This window comes from Galeopterus variegatus, unplaced genomic scaffold (genome assembly GCF_000696425.1).
Source record: "Galeopterus variegatus unplaced genomic scaffold, G_variegatus-3.0.2 Scaffold523, whole genome shotgun sequence".
Lineage (NCBI taxonomy): Eukaryota > Metazoa > Chordata > Mammalia > Dermoptera > Cynocephalidae > Galeopterus > Galeopterus variegatus.
In genome coordinates, this window is record NW_007726634.1 from 155,628 (window position 1) to 176,616 (window position 20,989).

The 20,989-nt window shown below is 35.6% G+C and overlaps 1 protein-coding gene across 1 annotated transcript in view; it reads left to right on the forward strand.

Moving 5' to 3' along the window:
* The window catches only part of STAT4 (signal transducer and activator of transcription 4), a 94,683-nt gene that overhangs the window by 47,071 nt on the left and 26,623 nt on the right, over positions 1-20,989 (forward strand). The window contains exons 4-11 of the mRNA XM_008569668.1: positions 5,255-5,353; positions 7,467-7,559; positions 10,807-10,885; positions 13,430-13,515; positions 15,002-15,153; positions 17,300-17,458; positions 18,161-18,253; positions 20,781-20,840. Of these exons, the coding sequence (XP_008567890.1) occupies positions 5,255-5,353; positions 7,467-7,559; positions 10,807-10,885; positions 13,430-13,515; positions 15,002-15,153; positions 17,300-17,458; positions 18,161-18,253; positions 20,781-20,840 (821 nt within the window). The remainder of the gene's footprint in view (positions 1-5,254; positions 5,354-7,466; positions 7,560-10,806; positions 10,886-13,429; positions 13,516-15,001; positions 15,154-17,299; positions 17,459-18,160; positions 18,254-20,780; positions 20,841-20,989) is intronic.

Here is a 20,989-nt window from a genome sequence, read left to right on the forward strand (position 1 = left end):
GAGTTTTCAAGTTCACATTAATAACAGAGCTTCCAAACTAGCCCTAGAGGAAACCCTTTATTTTTTTAACTTTAAATTTTTTTCCTTTATTTTTTTTTTAGCAGTTTTAGTTTTACAGAGAAATTGAGCAGAAACTATAGATAGTTCCCATACCCTCCCCCCACACACATGCAGTTTCTCCCATTATTGACGTGTTATGTTACTGTGGTACTCTTGTTATAATTATAAATAAATATTGATATATTATTATCAACTTAATTTTATATTCGGTTCCCTGCCTGTATTGTACAGTTCTGTGGGTTTTGCCAAATGCACAATGTCCTGTATTCACCATTACAGTATTATACAGAATAGTTTTGCTGCCCTAAAATCCTCCATGCTCCACTTATTCATCCCTTTCTCCCTCCCTCTCTCCCTCACCCCCTGATTTTTTTTCATCACCTCAAACTTTTTTATCACTTTTTTGTGTTGGAAACATTCAAAATCCTCTCTTTTAGCTAATTGAAACTATATAATAACTTGTTAGTTATAGTCGCCCTATAGTGCTATAGAACACTAAATCTTATTTGTCCTCTCTAGCTGTACTTTTGTATCTGTTAACCAGCCTCTCACTATCCACCCCCCTTACCCTTTCTAGCCTCTAATAACCACCTTTCTGTTCTCTAATTCTGTGTAATCAACTTTCTTAGGTTCCACATACAATGAGATGTGTTATTTCTCTTTCTGTTCCTGACTTACTATATGATGGAGTTTGGATGTGTTGTCCCCTCCAAAACTGATGTGGAAATTTGATCTCCAATGTGGCAGTGTTGGAAACTGATTGAGTCATGAGGGTGGATCCCTCATGAACGGATTAATGCTCTCCCTGGGGGAGGGGGAATTAATGAGTGAGTTCTCGTTTGATTAGTTCCCACGAGAGCTGTTACTTAAAAAGGCCCTGGCACCTTCTCTCTCTCTCTTGCTTCCTCTTGCCATGTGATCTGCTTGTACCCGCCGGCTGCCTGCCACTTTCCGCCATAAGTAGAAGTAGCCTGAGGCCCAAGCCAGATGCAGCTGTCCCAGAATTGTAAGCCAAATAAACCTCTGTTCTTCATAAATTACCCAGTCTCAGGTATTTCTGTTATAGCAACACAAAACAGGCTAAAACACTGTACTAAATATAATGTCCTTCAAGCTCATCCATGTTGCCATGAATGACAGGATTTTTTTTTTATGGCTGAATAGTATTCCAGTGTGTGTGTGTGTGTGTGTGTGTGTGTGTGTGTGTGTGTATGTGTATACCACATTTTCTTTATCTGTTCATCTGTTGATGGACACTTAGGTTAATTCCATATCTTGGCTATTGTGAATAGTGCTGCAATAAACATGGGAGTGCAAATATCTCTTTGATATACTGATTTTCTTTCCTTTTAGATACATACCCTGTAGTGGGATTGCTGCATCATATGGTAATTCTATTTGTAGTTTTACAAAGAACTTCCAGACTGTTTTCCATAGTGGTTATACTGATTTACATTCCCACCAACAGTGTGTAAGAATTCCCCTTTCTCTGCATCCTTACCACTATTTGTTATTTTCTGTCTTTTTGATAATAGCCATTCTAACTGGAGTGGGATGATATTTCATTGTGGTTTTGATTTGCATTTCCTTGATGACTAGTGATGTTGAGTATATTTTCATATACCTGTTGGCCATATGTAGGTCTTCTTTTGAGAAATGTCTATTCAGCTCAAGTGCCCATTTTTTTAATTGAATTATTCGTTTTATTGCTATTGAGTTGAGTTCCTTGTATATTCAGGATATTAATCACTTGTTGGATGCATAGTTTGCAAATATTTTCTCCCATTCTGCAGGTTGTCTCTTCACGCTTTTGATTGTTTCCTTTGCCATGGAGAAGCTTTTTAGTTTGATATAATCCCATTTGTCTATTTTTGCTTTTGTTGGTTGTGCTTTTGGGGTGCTCTTCAAAGTGTTTCCTTCTAGTAGTTTAATGGTTTTGAATCTTACATTTAAGTCTTTAATCCATTTTGAGTTGATTTTTGTATATGATGAGAGATAAGGGTATAAGTTTCATTCTTCTGCATGTGGCTATACAGTTTTCCCAGCACCATTTATTCCCAAATGAATACTCTTGGCACCCCTATAGAAAATCAGTTGGCTGTAAATACATGGCTTTATTTCTGGCTTCTCTATTCTGTTCCATTGGTCTGTGTGTCTGTTTTTTATGCAAGTGCCATACTGTTTTGGTTACTGTATCTTTGCAGTAATTTTGAAGTCAGGTAGCGTGATGCCTCCAGCTTTATTCATTTTTGCTCAAGATTGTTTTTTCAAGGTCTTTTGCTATTCAAGGTCTTTCGTGGTTCCACATGAATTTTAGGATTTGTTTTTCTATTTCTGTATTTTGATAGGGATTACATTGAATCTGTAAATCACTGTTGGTAGTATGATCATTTTCACAATATTAATTTTTCCAAATTGTGAACATGGAATGCCTTTCCTTTTCATTGTGTCCTCTTCAGTTTCATTTACCAGAGGTTTATAGTTTTCCTTGTAGAGGTCTCTCCTACATTAAATTAATTTCTAGGTATTTCTTTGTAGGTGTTGTAAATGGGATTACTTTCTTGATTTCTTTTTCATCTTGCTCATTATTGGTATAGAAATGCTACTGATTTTTTATGTTGATTTTTGTATCCTGCAACTTTAATGAATTTATCAGTTCTGAGAGTTTTTTGGTGGATCTTCTAGATTTTTCTATATGTGAGATCATGTCATCTGCAATCTGGGACAGTTTGGCTTCTTTTGTTCTAGTTTTGATGCCCTTTATTTCTTTCTCTTGCCTAATTACTCTGGCTAGATCTTTGAGTCCCATGTTGAATAAGAGAGAAGAGAGTAGGCATACTTGTCTTGTTCTAGAACTTAAAGGAAGAGCTTTCAGCTTTTACCCATTTAGTATGATATTAGCTGTTGGTTTGTCATATATGGCCTTTATAGTATTAAGGTACATTTCTTCTATGCCTAATTTGTTGAGAGTTTTTATTAAGAAGGGATGTTGAATTTTATCAAATGCTTTTTCTGTGTCAATTGAGATGATTATATAGTTTTTGTCCTCATTCTGTTGATACGATATATCAAGTTTATTGATTTGCATATGTTAAACCAACCTTGCATCCCTGTGATAAATGCCACTTATCATGGTGAATGATCTTTTAAATATGATGCTGGATTCGGTTTGCTAGTATTTTGTGGAGAATTTTTGCATCAACATTCATCGGGAGATATTGGCCTATACTTTTCTTTTTTTGTTGTGTCCTTGCCGATTTTTCTATATGTGAGATCATGTCATCTGCAATCTGGGACAGTTTGGCTTCTTTTGTTCTAGTTTTGATGCCCTTTATTTCTTTCTCTTGCCTAATTACTCTGGCTAGATCTTTGAGTCCCATGTTGAATAAGAGAGAAGAGAGTAGGCATACTTGTCTTGTTCTAGAACTTAAAGGAAGAGCTTTCAGCTTTTACCCATTTAGTATGATATTAGCTGTTGGTTTGTCATATATGGCCTTTATAGTATTAAGGTACATTTCTTCTATGCCTAATTTGTTGAGAGTTTTTATTAAGAAGGGATGTTGAATTTTATCAAATGCTTTTTCTGTGTCAATTGAGATGATTATATAGTTTTTGTCCTCATTCTGTTGATACGATATATCAAGTTTATTGATTTGCATATGTTAAACCAACCTTGCATCCCTGTGATAAATGCCACTTATCATGGTGAATGATCTTTTAAATATGATGCTGGATTCGGTTTGCTAGTATTTTGTGGAGAATTTTTGCATCAACATTCATCGGGAGATATTGGCCTATACTTTTCTTTTTTTGTTGTGTCCTTGCCTGGTTTTGGTATCAAGGTAATGCCAGCCTCATAGAATGAATTTGGTAGTATTCCTTCCTCTACAATTTTTTGGAAGTGTTTAAGAAGAATTGGTATTATTGTTCTTTAAATGTTTGGTAGAATTCAGCAGTGAAGCCATCTGGTCTGGGCTTTTCTTTAATGGGAAAAAAAGAGGCTTGAGGGCTGTAGAATATTGAAGAACAGGAATCCAGATATATGGTGTTTATTTAGCATTACAAATGGAAGTATTAATTAATGTGCATCATCTAATAATATTGTGGCAGCAGCCAAAGTCATAAAAATGTTTACAGTCAATAACCTAATTTCTTCCCTAGGAACACCCTTTGGTTTACCAATCTGTATAACCTACTTTTGATTGTTAATTTTCCACTTTGTGAATTATTATTTTAATTTTATTACTATAGACCTTTTGGCCATTTCATGAATATTAGTACCACTTTCAGAGAGAGGGTCAGAAGGGACTAAATATGTACATTTGTCTACTGTGCTTCCTGTTAATCCTACTTTGGAAAAAGTCTGGTAACAAAGAAGTTTAACACTATTGACTAGAATGATGGTACTGTTCAAATCAGTCCTGTTAATCAAGGTTGGCAAACTCAGACACCTATAGAGGTCTTGCAGGTAAGGTGAATGAGTACTTGGGACACTCATTGGTGGGCACCACGGCAACCATGAGCAGTAATGCTCCCCTTGAAAGGGATTCCAGTATTTTAATTTACACATGTACCCAATGGCAGAATTAGGTCCACAGGGTGCCAATTTACAATATCTGCACCATTAACCTGATAATAAAAGATGTATATGCTTAGATGTCATAAAAATATTATGAAATGTGTGGTATTATGGTAAAAATATTATGAAATGTATTTCCCTCTAGTATAGTGACATAGTTATAAGCTAGTCAATATAAACAGCACCAAATAGGGATCGAAACAAATGCTTTAAGCATACAATGAAGCACAAAGTTAACAAGTGAACAACAGCTGGGACCACCGTGGTTTGTGATCATTTATATAGAAGTAACTCTTCTGTCTAAAACCTGCCCTAAGTCTTAAGTAAACTGACCCTCCTGAGTGCGTGTGTTCTGAGTCTTTCCCAAATAGGTGCTCAAAAACAATTTTTAATTATTAAAAGTGATCTTTGAGGACAAAGAGCAATATGCTCTTTTTAGGGGTCTATGTTCACAACACGAGTTTCTGTAGCTTTAAAACAGAATACATTGTTGTAACAAATCCAAAATAATTTTACATATTTTTTGGGAGATTATTGTTCCTCGAGTAGTGCTGCTTCCTTATGATGCATGTATTTAAACTTTTAAGTTAATTGTTCTTGCTCACTTTTTTCCAGGGAAAATTTCATGGAAATCCAATGCATGTAGCTGTGGTTATTTCTAATTGTTTAAGGGAAGAGCGGAGAATATTGGCTGCAGCCAACATGCCTGTCCAGGTAATATTTCATGAACTTGTGATCTTGTTATCACCTTGAGCTCAGTTTTTCTGAAACTGAAATTCTTTTGTTCTTCCAAACCAGCTTCTTCTCCCTGAGTTAGGGGTGCCACCATCCTTCTAGTCACTTTCAGTCAAGGTCTTGGGATCATCTTTGAGTAGTTCCTTTTCTCTGCCTCCATATTGAGATTATTACCAAGTCTTATTCCAGAATTTATTCTAGAATCTTGTCTATACATTCTTTATTTCCACTGGTCCACATTCTGATCTGAGGTCTTACAATACTAATCTAGAAATATAGTAGGCACCATCTAGCTGTATTCCTAGCTACTATCAGACTCTGTTTCCTGCAGTACATTTATCTGCACAGACTGACCTGGCTCAGAACCCTTCCTATCCTACCTCACAAGTCTAAACTAGTCCACAAGCAGGAACTTTGTCTTACAGAAATTCCACACATACTTACTTATTGATTGTTTGACTGTACTTCGCCCTGACATATTTGAAATCACAGTTTATCCCACTGTCCCGAATGACTTCAAAGCTCCCATCAAAGACAAATTAGAGAAATTAAGTCTTGAAGGAATAGTTTTTTAGCTCATCTTTACAAAAAGGAAAGAGTATGTAAATAATCAGTTTTCCAAATGATATCCTCCACAATTTCGTATACCATACCATTGTATTTATTTTTGAAGGCCTAACAAAAGTATCTTTTTTAACTATTAAAAATTATCAGGTTTAGTTGTTATCAGGTTGTGGCTATTTTTGGAGGACTTTGAAGTTTTAACAACTTACCCTTCTCATTTTTTAGATAAAGAAGGGTGATATTTTTATTTAATTTTAAAACTATAGTATGTTTCTAAAGTACATATTTATAGTTTGATTCAGTGCCTTTGAATCAAAATTAAGATGTGTTATGAATATATGATATTCTCATATGTATTCTCAGCTGTCTTTTTTTGTAGCCCTCTTATTTCTAGTTATTCCTCTGTGTGTGTGTGTGTGTGTGTGTGTGTGTGTGTGTGTGTGTGTGTGTGTGTGTGTTGTTCCATTCAAATATCAGGTATCAGTCAAATCAAAATGTTTGACCACATGCTCAGCAAAGTCACTCTAAAAAATAATCTGTCAGTTCTACATATTACCACCAAAAAAAGCACTGGTTTTAAAATTTCAACTAGGTAGACAAGTAATAGAAGTGGAAATGAGAGAGAGAGAACTTGGTCAAGGCCCTACCAATCTGAAGAATGTGATGCAGTTGAGGAACACCTGATAAAAATCAAGAACACAGGTTCCCCTGGAGTGTCCTGCACTCATCAGCTGTGGCTCTTAGTCAAGTCATTGACCTTCCTAACCATAGCTCCCGCCAGTTGTAAGGGGAAGGGGCTGTTTATACCTCTAACTCTCGTCTCTATGTATCTGCAGAACTTTAAATCTAAGGACCACACTCAATGTCAAATTATTAGAGTGGCCAATAAGTGGTGCTTGCAGAAGAAGCCACTTAGCCTTTCTGCTTAACCAGGCTACATTTTCACATTTTCTTTAGTAAACGCCCTTTGTTCTAGAGTAAAATTAAATTTCTTCCCAGCAGATTCAATATTCCCAATTCTGAATTTAAGTCTGTCTTACGTAATGCAGTTTTGCTATACTAATTTTTAAATCACAAGTACTGTTTTTATAGAATTTCTAAAGTAATACAGATCTTTTATAGAAATTTAAGAACAAAATTTTTTAAATTCTAAAATTGTCTGTAATTTCACACACTGATAACATTTTGATGTGCGTTCTTCCGATCATATGTACTTGAGTTTAAATATCTATACATACATCCATATATTTACAAATATATGTATACACATACCTATATACATGTACAAGTAATAGAGATTGTATGTATATACACATATATGATGGTTTTATAATCTTCTCTGTTCCTTAAAGTTTAACACTATTTATATTGTCACTAAATATTTTTCTACAACCTTATTTTTAATGACTGTGAATTATTCCATATACATTGATCTAGATCTTAGTTCAAAATATATACTACATATATTACATTCATCATAAACCAGTTTTAGCCACACCAGTAAAATTTCAAGACATTCTTTTCCCAGGGACCTCTGGAGAAATCTTTACAAAGTTCTTCAGTTTCAGAAAGACAGAGGAATGTGGAGCACAAAGTGGCTGCCATTAAAAACAGTGTGCAGGTGAGTGATCTTATGCAGGTGCCTAGAAAGGCTAGCTGCTGTCCCCATACAACTAACTGTGCACCTTTCTCCTGTGGGCACAGAGTTAGTATATGCAGAAATCATGGGGCAATTTGTTAGTAAAATAAAAATCTCTCACACACTATGTTTTTCGAGAGATTTCTTTGTAGGAAGCTTTTAAACTCCAGCTGGAGCTTCTTTGATACAGAGCTATCTAGGTTATCTATTTCTTCTTGAGTAAGCTTAGATAATTTGTGTTTTTTAAGAAACTTGATAATTTGATAATTTATGTTTATTTCATCTTAATTGTCTTTATTGGCATAAAGTTGTTCATAATATTCCTTTGTTCTTTGGATATCTGTAGAATCTGTAATGATGTCACACCTCTCATTTGATATTGGTAAATTTTGTTTTCTCTATTTTTTCCCTAATCAGTCTGGCTAGAGACTTATCAATTTTATTGATCTAGAGAAGATTTCTTAAATAAGACTAACTTTCCACCATGTCATGTATAAAATAGAATGCTAATTTTCCTTTCCAAAACTTACATAGCGTTCATTTTCTTGCCCTTTACAAAAATAATAATTCCATTGAATTAGATAAACTATAGATAGTTAAAGGTAAACTGCCTCATATAATGTCTGAATAGTAGACAGAGAACTTAAATGACAATATGTCTAAGTGTCTACTTTCAGACTTCTGATTTAGTGATCCTCTATAACAAGTAAAACATGCATGCAAAAGTCTCTGCTTACGCTGTTGCAAAAAAGAACCAGGTTCTCAGACAGACCTAGGACAAAATACCTTGGCCCATTATAATGTTAAAAGCAAGGGCTCTAGTGACTCTACAATTGTGTAAAAGCAAGAGATGATTCTTTTATTATAGTAAGAATACTTAAGCATATTAATCAAATACACAGATGGGTTTTGCATCCAACACAAGTTCCTTTTTAATTGCCAAGAAGTATGGTGCAGCAGGGCCCACCTTTTGAAGCACAACCAGATGCCTTCACCAGGCCTGTACATCCATCCCCAGCTGCTGTGAGTGTTGGCTGCTCATGGCTTCTCTGGAGAATTGCATCTACAAGGAGCCCTTGGCTGCTCCTGGGTTCCTTATGGGATCAGACTGAAGTTAGACTCCAGCAGAAATCACATGCTTGCTCAGCTCCTTCCCCTTCCCTATCCCTCTCCTCTATGTCCTTTCTCCTAAGAGCACTCCCTCAGTAGATCCCATTTACCCGATTCCTATCCTGGGTTCTGATTCCAGGAAGCCTGGCATTGGTTTCTCTGTGTAATGTTTTGGAATGTGGTGCTCCTATAAAGATTCTCAGGCCATTGAGAGGCCTTTAAAGGTTATTGCTGGGTGTTTTCACATTTTGCAATTACTGATGACAATATCTGAAAGCCTTCTAGCTACTTATTCTAGCACTAACTTTTCAGAGTTATGGCATTGGTTTAATATACTTTTCATTAGCAGATTCTGCAAGATATTGCCTTTTTAGTTTTTAATTACTTTTGAAATCAAAGATGGAACCCCAGTATATCTCTGCTTTAAAACTATCATATTTTATTTTGTTACATATTCTCATGCATGTGGATTCCCTTACTTTTAGTAGCTCACAGCCTTCCTTAGGTCTTTCCTCTTCAGAAATGAAAATGAAATGCTACAAATGATATTGCGGCATAGTGAAAAGAAAGAGTAAAGACTTTAAAGCTAGACTAGATTGAATTTGAACTCTAACTTGAGCATTTATTACTATATGACTTTTTTAGTCTGTTTCCTCAGATGAACAATGAAAATAATTTGCTTTGCAAGTTGCTGAAAGGATAATGTACGTAAGGTTTAGGCATGGCACCAGTTGGTCAAAAACCGGTAGCTGTTATTATTATGGGTGGGCAGACAATATACCATGTAGTCAATAACCACTACTTCATTTCTTTTCTAAGGTTTGTAAATACTGAGAAAGTCATTTTAGAGAATTTTCATTGGAAAAGAGTAATCATTGTTAATACTTACGAAGCATGTATGAAAGTACTTCGAAAAGTTCATGGAAAAATGGAATTAAAAGACAGTATGAATCTTTCCATGAACTTTTTGAAAACCCTTCATATTTGGTACCAGGTTTTTAAGCAGTTTAACTCATGTGATCCTTACAACTCTATGAGGTAGATACTGTTATTATCTTCCTTTCTCCCCAACCCCCAACCCCAGCCATACAGAGAAGGAGTCACGGTGTTGGGACACAAATTTAGACTCTTACCCAAATTTTGATATTCTTCTTCACCAGTAATTTAGCTGATTAAAATTTGGAATTTGTGGGGAAAGGGCTATTGGGGCTAACGTATGTTTCTTTGGAGAAGACTTCTTGAAATACTTAGGCAGTAGAAAGCTCAACTTTCTGAGAAGAAAGGGAAGTAGTCTAAAATCTAGCAAGCAGTGGGTCTAGCTTTGGCTAAAGGTGGGGACCGAGCATAGTCAGACTGTCAGACTTGCCCACCAGACTCTTCACTGGGAAGCTGTGTGACCTTGGACAAGAAGTCACTTCACATCTCCAAGCCTCTGCTTCCTCATCTGTAAAAGTGAGGATAACCTACTTCACAGGTGTGGTGATGACCAAATGAGGTAATAGATGAAAAGCTTGTAGCCCTGATCTTGACATTTAACAACTCTTATGTCTGAGCAGGAAAAATATCACCAGGTTTGGAGAAAAGTGAAGTAAAAATCTCAAAGACAAAAACAAACAGGAATCACAGAGGATGCATAGATATATTTTAAGAAGAAAGAAAAAAGTGTTTAGGCTGAATTGTCATAAACTGCAACATATGTGAATGGAGATTTAAACATAAAGTGATAATTGGTACATTAATACAGAGTCATGTGGAACTACTCTTCTAAAAGAGCAGAAGTATCCATATTCTTCAATAAAAGCAAAAATTATATGAGTAGCATCATTTGGAACCAATTGAGAAATGAGAAGCAAGATGCTGGAAGATTTTCAAACACCCAAAAAGAGAGAATAGTTGGAAAAGCAAGTTCAACCTGGTTCTTCCAGCATTATTCAACTTTCATATGAATTAGCTCTTCAGAAATGTAGATTCATCACAGATTTTGGGTGCTGTTGGAGACTGGAAGCACCAAACAGCATATTTTAAAGTACTTGTGATATTGTTTCATTGACATGCTTAATTGTAACAGCAGAGTGAGTATGTTTTTTTTGTTGTTGTTGTTGTTGTTTTTTGTGAAAAGATGACAGAACAAGACACCAAATACTTAGAGGACCTACAAGATGAATTTGACTACAGGTATAAAACAATTCAGACAATGGGTAAGTCCTTGTTTTGTCTGTAGTTCCACGTAGGGCATAAAAGGAGCATGACTAGGGTTGCTTCTTTATTGGCAGGGTTGATAAATTTGATCTACTTCCCTTGTTTTTTTTTTTGAAGTGAGGGTGTAGGTAAGAAGTATTTCTTTGTTTTGCTCCTTCCTTTTCATTCCATATACGTACTTTTTTTAACCAAACAATTCAAAGTAAATTATAAACCACATGCAAAATCACTCCTACTTTGGCATGCATCTCCCAAAAATAATAAAATTCTCCTATAGAATCAAAATATTATCACAACTAACAAAAGTAATAATAATTGCCTAATATGATCAAGAATTACTAATATCATTCTAGATGCATTTTTTAAAAATAGAATTTTCTAAAATTGTAACTTAGAAATGTGCTTCATAGAAGAAAATTTGGAAAATAGACAAAAGCATTAAAAAATAAAAATCACATGAAATCTCACTATCTACAGATAAACATGGTCAGAATGTATTTCCTTCTAGCTTTTTCTCTGTATGTTTGTATATATCTCTACATTTTCCAAAAAAATAAGATAATCTTGTATATAGTTTTGTGTACTACATTTTAAACTAAAGTTTTATTTTTAAGTATATCTTAAATGTCAAAATGTAAGGGCACTGCAATTTATTTGACTATATCTCTGTGATTAAACATTGAGGGTTTTTTGCAATTAGATTTTTTTTAAGAAATGGAGGGGGGAAATGAGAATATGAACAAGACCTAAGATTTATAAGCAATAATGGATTGATAGTTTAAAGTATGTTGCTATTAGCGGGAAAATTGGCAAACTTCTAATTAGGTCTAGATTAGTTGATAGGGTTGTACTGATGTTAATTTGCTGGTTTGGATAATTGTCCTCTGCTCATGTAAGACAAAAGAGGAAGCTGGATGAGGATATATGGGAACTATTTTTGCAACTTTTTTGTAATTCTAAAATTATTTTGAAATAATTTTAAAAATGAATCAGATATAAACCTTTCATTTACAGAATCATCTTTATTAAAATGTTAGCTTAAAATTTGTCTTGAAGGAAGTATGGATGATTGTGATCCATCGTGTAACTTTTCATAAGTGAGGAGTGAGGTGTTTTGTGTTCTTCTCCTGTGGTCTTTTGGATGTCTTGACTTCTATAAAATATTATTCAAAATGTTCACAATTATTTGTCTGCACAATTTTTCCCTTTGGAAGAAATGGCACAAACATGGGTTTCATCAGATTATCAAAGGAGTCTGTGATCCTAAAAGGGTTTAAAACAACTGTAAATTTAATCAAGCATTCAGTTCATCAAAGGCAGTCTCATCCCAAATTTCATATGTGAACTACCAATTTTAAGAACTACAGTATAACAAAGTACACTAAACAATAAAATTACTTTGAAATTAATATGTTATGATTTGAGTCACTTTAATTTTTTTCAGTGCTTCATGCACATTAGGAAGAATAAAATGATCCTTTTTATCACTTAAATCAACAAGTATTTGTCCCACCCTGTTGAAAGTGAAATGAAAAATACAAGGGAAACAAATTATATCCTTGCTGGTGAACACCAGAAAATATTAGCTAAGGGAGTGTTCAGTTGATAAAATGCTACATAAGGAAGATTTTGCTGTATATAGGATGTAGGAGTTAGTACATTTGTGAATCATTACAACCAGGAATGAGTTTCTGGACATTAGTGCTATTTTGGAGAGAATTTTGCCACACTGTTATTCTGGGGCCTCTTTTTTCACAATTACACAAGTCAGATCAGTATTCCCAACCCTAATTTTTCATGGACACAAGTGGTTGTTATAAACCATCACTTGCTATATAGCAAGAAAGGTTAATGTTCAAATTAAATAATATGTTTGTTTATTGCATATCTCCCCACTTAAGAGGATAAATTGTTTTTGTTTTTGTTTTTGTTTTTTTTGTCAGACATTTTTCTTGGTTTGCAACTCTTTCTCACTTCTAGTTTTACTGTGAGGCTAGCCCATTTTGCAAAGAAAAAGGGAAAGTAAAGGATTTAGTTCATAGGACTCAGTAGATAAAACTGAACCTCTACCAGGCAGTTTCTCATAACTCCTGAGTATAAAGTAGAGCAGAGAGGGGTGGGTAAAGGCAGCAGAGTCAACTACGGTTTAATCATGGACGTAAAAGGAAGCCCTTCCCTTTCTTACTTACGCTTAACAACCAAGTTTATCATTACTGTAGAGGTATCCAGTAAGGAATCTGTTACAAAAACATTTTCATCTCCTCCCTCCACCAGCAAAAAAAAAAAAGAATGGTCTTCCCTCAAAGTCTGTTATATAAAGAGGTCCTCTTGGGCATGCTTGGATGTAGTTCTTCCTGGCAAAAAGAGCAGACAGGAACTTAACTTCCAAGCTCAACTCTAATGGCCCTATTTAGTCTCTTATCACACAGGCCCCTCCTGCTTTCCAGGGCTTGTATAGGACGGGAGATTGAACAACTTGATTTTCAGGAATAGAGAACTTTGGCTTGGAGAGGGCGCTAAATCTGATCTCTTTTCCTTTGCAGACCAGGGCGACAAGAATAGTGCCCTGATGAATCAGGAAGTTTTGACGCTGCAAGAAATGCTTAACAGCATCGACTTCAAGAGAAAGGTTAGTGAAGAATTTTAGTTTGGCCTCTTGCCTATTTTTCTGTTTTCTAAAAGTAGCCCTATTAAAAAGAATCTAGCTCTCAGATTTTATCAGTTCCATTTACACTGAATGCATAAACGGCAATGTTTCTAGGAACAGTACCACACTATTTGCCATGCTTCTCTTTGTGATTGTACCAAGCTGGACCTCTCCAGGGCCTATTTATCTTGCTCATGTGATACATTTACTGCAGCTAACATTAATTTCAGTGTGGATATTTTACCCAATTTTTATTTGTCACTATTTTAGGCATGGCTGTTTTAGTTGTTGTACTTAATATTCTGAGATGGGTTCCACTACACATATATAATTAATATTACTTGATGACTACTAAAATTTTATTTGAAAAATAAGTGTTTTAGTTTCTATTCTGAGAAATGACATTGTGTTAAGCAATTTCCTAGATTTCAGAATAGTTGATTGGCAACTAAACATATTCAAGCTAACCCTTCTCCCAAGGGGAAGAAGAACTTTCTCCTGGCTCAAAGAAATATTGTTAAAGAGGGAAACATCTCTATTTCAATTTTCTACCTCTCCTTAACGGTAAATCCAATTGAAATTTAACCCGTCGCTGATAAATCAATAGCTCATTTCTAAAGGTTCGGTTTCATTTTTTCTGCAGGAATTTGTGTGAGCACAAACAAGTGTAAAACTCATTTTCACCCTTAATTAATTATAAACTCAAACAGTTATTTATCGGATTTTAAGCATTCAAGTAGTTAACCTAAGATAAAGCTTAATGCCCTTATGCATAATAAATCTATGCTGTACATTTTATGCATGCCATCTTATTTTACTTTAGAAATAAAATTTTAAGGAGAGAAGGAACATTGGAAATAATATTCACCTTATTCACCTGATAGTATAGATAAGAAGACCAAGTTTCGGCAAGGTTAAATGCTTTGCCCAAATCCATGTACAGTTGTTTGTGGCAAAGCGAGGAACAAAACTTATATCTTCTAATCCCTAGGCCTTTGAAAGTTATACCTCTCTAGTATGCTTCCCAAAACCCAGATTAAATCCTAATAAAAATTAACACAGAAAGGCTCAAATTTTAGTCAGTATATTTTCGAATAAATTTATAATCATATTTATAAAAAATAAGTTAAACTTATTAACATCATTTTAAAAGTAGAAGATATGCTTAATGACTTACAAGATTCACTATTGTCACGGGAGTTACAAATGCAGTGTGTTTATACTGAACCATATTATGAAAATGTTAAAAAGTGATTATGCTTCTTTCCTCGTGACGTTATTTAATTGCAATAATTTAATTGTTTGAAAAGGCAGTGCTCTGGCAAATAGAAGCTATTATTTGGTAAAATATTTGGTCAAAATTTTAACCAAGGCTTTATCTCCCAGTCACATTGTTTTATCAGTTGAATTATGTGTGACTCTGGTTGTTTCTTATGAAAATCTCTTCAGTTGTCACCTTTGTTTTTAGGAAGCTCTCAGCAAGATGTCACAAATCACAAGTGAAATGGACTTGTTAATGAACAGCATGCTGATAGAAGAACTGCAAGACTGGAAGAGGCGGCAGCAGATCGCCTGTATTGGAGGTCCACTCCATAATGGGCTCGACCAGCTTCAAAACTGGTAAAACGAATTGACTGTAGTTTCTAGTGAAAACCACAGGAAGTGCAAAACTTCAGTGTTGCTCAGCCAAAAAAGCAGGTTTAGACCGGAACATCAGTTCATTCAGCTTATTGATGGCTTATTAGCAGCTGGGAACTCTACAGTTGAAAACAAATAGATATAATTGTGTAAGTGTTCTTAATTTTCATTGCTTCAGGAGGGAAAATGAAGCATCTGTGAAATGTATAAGAATTGCTTAATTTCACATGCAAGATATCAATCTTAAAAGACAGGAGTGAAGTTTTGAAACCAGAAATACTTTCTTTAAGAACATAATAAAGAGGCTGTAGCTTCAAAATCCTGTGAATAGATATCTCAACTTTTTTTCTTTTCTTTTTTTTTTTTTAAAGATGACCAGTAAGGGGATAGATATCTCAACTTTTTTTTTTAACCCTTGACTTGGTGTTGTCAGCACCACACTCACCCAGTGAGCTAACGGGCCATTCCTATATGGGATCCGAACCCACGGCCTTGGTGTTATCAGCACCACACTCTCCCGAGTGAGCCACAGGCTGGCCCCAGATATCTCAACTTTTTAAATGTGTGTTTTTTAAGATATCAGAGTTAGACATTAGTTTTGTATTTTCAACATAGCAATTTATTCTGTTAAGGATATTGGTCAAAGGATGCAAAATTTCAGTTAGACAGGAGGATAAGTTCAAGAGATCTATTGTACAGCATGGTGAGTATATTTAATAACAATATATTATATACTTAAAAATTACTAAGAAAGTAGGTTGTAAGTGTTCTTGCCATAAAGAAAATATAAGCATGTTAGGTTATGCATGTTATTTAGCTTGATTCAGCCATTCCGCAATGTGTACATATACCAAAACATCATGTTGTATACCACAAACGTACACAATTTTTGTCAATTGAAAAAAATTTCTTTGAAGTATCTCAAATACAACATGACATTCTTGTCTACTTATGCACACATGCACTTAAATGTAGATACTGTCCTTTGCATTAGAAGAAAAACGTTGGTAGGGATTTCTGCCTCATTAATGCAAAATAAAACTGATCAAAAGAACAATTGAAAAATATAATTAAAAAGAAAGAAAATCGTTAAATTCTAAAATTGCTTTCTAAGAGTATAATTCAATACAATGGAAATATGTAGTAACTAGGGATTCTCTCACCCAAAGCTCTGCCCTGCCAGGCCTACTTCTCAAGAAAAATAGGGAGTCGGGCTCATTTTAAAACATATGATTTTCCTTGGAGAGATACTTTAATTCTCTAACCACACTGCATTCTGTTGTTGTGAAAACAAGATAAATAACAAAGAGAACAATAAAGAACTTAACGAACAGTGGTGCTTGCTCATACCCAAAATAGGCAGGGATTGGACGTTTCTTTCCACGATCTTATTCGCGAAATACTTTAAGTAAAAAGAGCTGCTGGAGGGCCAGGTGGGCTTCTCGAGTTGGGTGAGGCATTCCGTGCCCCCTGTTGTTGGAGGCCCCTCCTGTGTCCACTTCAGTCTTAATCTCCCCCAGACTTCTGGCTCAAGCCCCCACCTCTGTTTCTGAGTTGAGATTGCCACACAATGAGTACAACTCCAAGCAGGCATCAAGGGCAAACATTTCTAAACATACCCTTCTCCAGAGAGTGTCATATTGTTTTTGGCTACGAGTTGGGACCTGTAAATATATGTATTGGAGGGAAAGGAAGGTCAGTTTTATATTTTTTCTTTAGTATTCCTACACATAACATCCTTCATATCATGTGTTTTATAGTTTAGAATTTGCTTTTTTTTGTCCTTTAGTGAGTGCCATATTCTTAATAAATATATGCTTAACAGGCTTAAACAGAGGACAATTAAAAGGGATTTGATTCCAGATGTTGACAAAATTTTTAATGATGTCTTGTCTCTAATTAAAGGTATAAATTAGAAAATATTGAAAACATTTACATCTATGAGGCTTATTTGAGAAAAAAAATGGATTAGGAATATAAAAATAAAGAACTGTCACTAACCTTAAATAGAATTGATTCATTTAATTAATTACATAATAATTTAATATTTGTTAAATATGATCAATTGTTAAAATCCTTGATTGTTAAATGGAAAACCTATCTCCAATTTTCATTTGCTGTTCAATAGCTTCACACTACTGGCAGAAAGTCTTTTCCAACTCAAAAGGCAACTGGAGAAATTAGAAGAACAGTCCACCAAAATGACTTATGAAGGAGATCCCATCCCAGTGCAAAGGATGCAACTGCTAGAAAGAGTCACCTTCTTGATCTACAACCTTTTCAAGAAGTAAGTGGAATGTCAATTTAAATGCTTCTTGGCATCCTCAGTTCTGTGGAGTTGTAAGGGTTTTGGTGTTTAGGTGAAGGAGTGGCAGGGAAATATTAAATACCGAGCCTCAGGGAGGAGTCAGTAGTGCCCCAGAAAGTTCCAGAAACCACATTTCTACTCTTTACTATTTATTCATCAACACTTCTCCCACCATCTGACTCAGCTTTCCACGAGCTAAGCCACATCACCCACCTTCAGCTCAGTTTTTACATTTTAGAAAAGATTTCAAGGGTTTCTTCTTAAGCGTATATCCAAGAAATGAAGGGTGGAGAGAATTTTTGTGTTTATAAGCTCTTCTGAAGAAAAAAAAATACTAACGTGTATCAGAAATCCTAATATTTAGTCCAAAAATGGCATGAAATTAACTCTCTACTTTGTTTAATATGATAAAAATGAACTGGGGCTTTAATTCGTGACTCAAATATAACAATTATGAATTATTTGCTGTTCTCACTTAAGGACAATCTTTAGGCACTTTCCTATCTCATGGTAATTATTCATGAGAAGTCGGAAAGATTTGAGTTAAATGGGGGTTGAACGGCTTCTCAGTGTAGAATATTTGGACTTTCTGAGAGGATATCATCCTGTTCCTCTGTGGTTTTCCGTCTGTGAATATCTTCAGTGTTTTCAGATGATGCTCTGTATTTCCTTTTCATCTAGCTCATTTGTGGTCGAGCGACAGCCGTGCATGCCAACCCACCCCCAGAGGCCGATGGTCCTGAAAACTCTCATTCAGTTCACTGTAAAGCTAAGGTAGGCTTACTTCGTGTGTTTATGGAGCTAGAGCCACTGTGTAATCAAGGCTGGTTTCTTTTGTTGTCCTTGCATTCTTTGAGTGCCTGAGCTTTGGTAAATAGCCACAGAAATGTTAAGATGAGAGCCCTGCTTGTCCATGAGGACATGAGGGATATTGGCATCAAAGTATGGAATCATAGTATTGGGCACAGTGGGATTAATTGCTGAGAAGGTTGACTTGAGAGAAGACTGGAGAGACTGGGGAAAGGGAGAGGGCTGGTGGGAGACTGGGATTCCAGAAATCATGGCTTCCTGGTTTTGTTTTGTAATAGTGTGGAGCAGGGAAAGATAAAATTGAGAGATAAAAAAAGACAGATTAGGGACAGATTATGGAAGGCTAATGTAGTGCCACATGCATGCCCTGTGATTATCCACCAACTGACTTATTGGATTTTCCACAACAACTCTCAACACTGTGATTTTCTCTATATCTTTACTATGTGCCTGAGATTTATAAACACACGGATTTTGTTATTGTTGCTTTGCTTTATCTGTGTATTTGATCCTCTCCATGAGCAATCAAAACTTACAGTTTTCCCTAATGACACTTAAAACAATGAATTGAGTTTTCATTTTCAAAGGTTTTCATCATACCTCAAACTCCAAAGCTGAAAGCTTTAAATTGCTAGTCACTAGGTCACCTCTGGAAAGCTGAAACTGCAGAGTAATCCTCAAGAGGCAGTGATGTCATGGCAGAGAGCAATTTAGGATCCTGTGATAGAGTCCCTGATCGCATATCACTATTGTAACTCCATTTTTAAAGGGAAGGCATTTGTCTTCAGTTTGCATTTTAAAAGCCCTAATTAAAATTCTCAATCAGTTTCTTTGTGTGAATTTTGCACTTAAAAACTGAAAACAAAAGGCAGAGGCCAGGTTTCATTTTTAAATTTTATTCTTCCCAAAAGTTGTTCATTCCTTATCCCCATATCTCTGTACAACTCAAAGGACAGTAACGATTGAGGGAAATGGGATGGCGAAGTGGTGGATATCCTACTTTTCCTTGAGACACCTCTTAGAGGACATGGCAAGTCTAAGATGTTGTCTGGGGCAAAAAGGGGGAGATGAGTAGAGATTGTCCAGCAAAAAATTCTGAGAGGAAGAGGTCCTTGAGCCAGTACCACCTTGCACATTGTTTGAACTGATTGCCAGGGGTATAGACCATGAGCCCCTGGCTTGGGGGTTCTGTCCTCCTCTTCCACCTGATTGTTGGGTCCCCATCCTCCTTCTCTGAGTCCTGTTTCCCACTGTCTTGATAGATGATCCTTTACTCAGTATTCAAGGTTTTCCCTAAAACTCCTCTCTACCGTAGCATCACATCCTCCTATTAAAAAGGGAGAGGCGACCTGAGACTCCAGTATTAGTCCTCAACATGTTACAGTGAATCAGATCCTTCCTGAAGTAGGATAGGAAGGTGGGGAGGGAACACATCCGGCCTTATTTCGTATGACCGTGTCCCCTCTTCACCACCCACTACCAACGATATACTCTTAGTATTTACTGCAAACCCTGGAACCAATTCTGTGCTTTGTACAAAACATTTGAAGAATCTCTGCTCCATCCTACCCACCCTTTGGTTTGGGCTGTGTCTGATCTATGGTTTTATTTCTCTAATGCCAATGAGTTGCTTATCACCGTACTCTCTATATTCCATTTGTGTGGCTGGACTCCTTCCTTTTACGTATAGCCATGCCCACGTTTCTCCCTTCCCCAGTCTTTGCTATGCCAGTTCACTGGTACCCGAGGCTGTACTGGGTGTATATGAAGAGCTCAGTACATGCTGAGTGAATGAGTGAGGTTAATGGGTGCATGAGTAAATGAATGAGTGAATGAGTGATTGAGATAGGGCACATCACAGGACACAGCTCTGAAAAGTTAGGGAAGGAGAAAGAATAAAGGAGAGGCTGACACTAGAAGAAGAAATTAAAGGGATTGTTATTCGGAACTTTAATCACCTATTTGTTTGAAGTTAGGTCTTTTTTAGTTATGAACATTTTTGCTGTCACTTAAATATAGTATGCTAAAGATGGCAGATGTATTTAAATTGGAATTTTCCATATTTTACCAGAGGCCTAGCCTTTCTCAGTATTCTCACTATAAAACAGTTATCATCAAAACATTTACTTTTACTAAGCTTACAAAATGTTTTTCAATGGTGCCGTGTTAATAGGCTTGCAAGACTAGCCAAAATATATAGCTGTGTTTCTGACATGGCCAGTGTATTATCCAGCACACGTCACCTGAAGCAATGTGGACACACTTTCCAAATGTTTGTGAGTAATGATATTAAGTGGCTAATGTCTTCATCAGTGACATGGCAAAGTAAACAGGAATTGTACATTTTAAAAACATGCTAACATATAACCTGAGGTAATGTAAGTTTTATTTATATGTATATGCCATAAATATATTTAATCTTTAAATATAAAAATGATTTTTTAACACTTTTAATTTCTACCTTTGATTCTTTATTGATGTCTCTTTCCAGACTGCTAATAAAATTGCCAGAACTAAACTATCAGGTAAAAGTTAAAGCATCAATTGACAAGTAAGTTTTCTAATTTCATTTTGAAATGTGAAAATGTAAGACTATTTTTAGTTAATAGCCCTTATTTTATTTTATTTTTTATTTTTTACTTTTTTGTCTTTTGTCTTTTTCCGTGTCCGGCAACGGATTGCAACCCTCAGTGTTGCCCC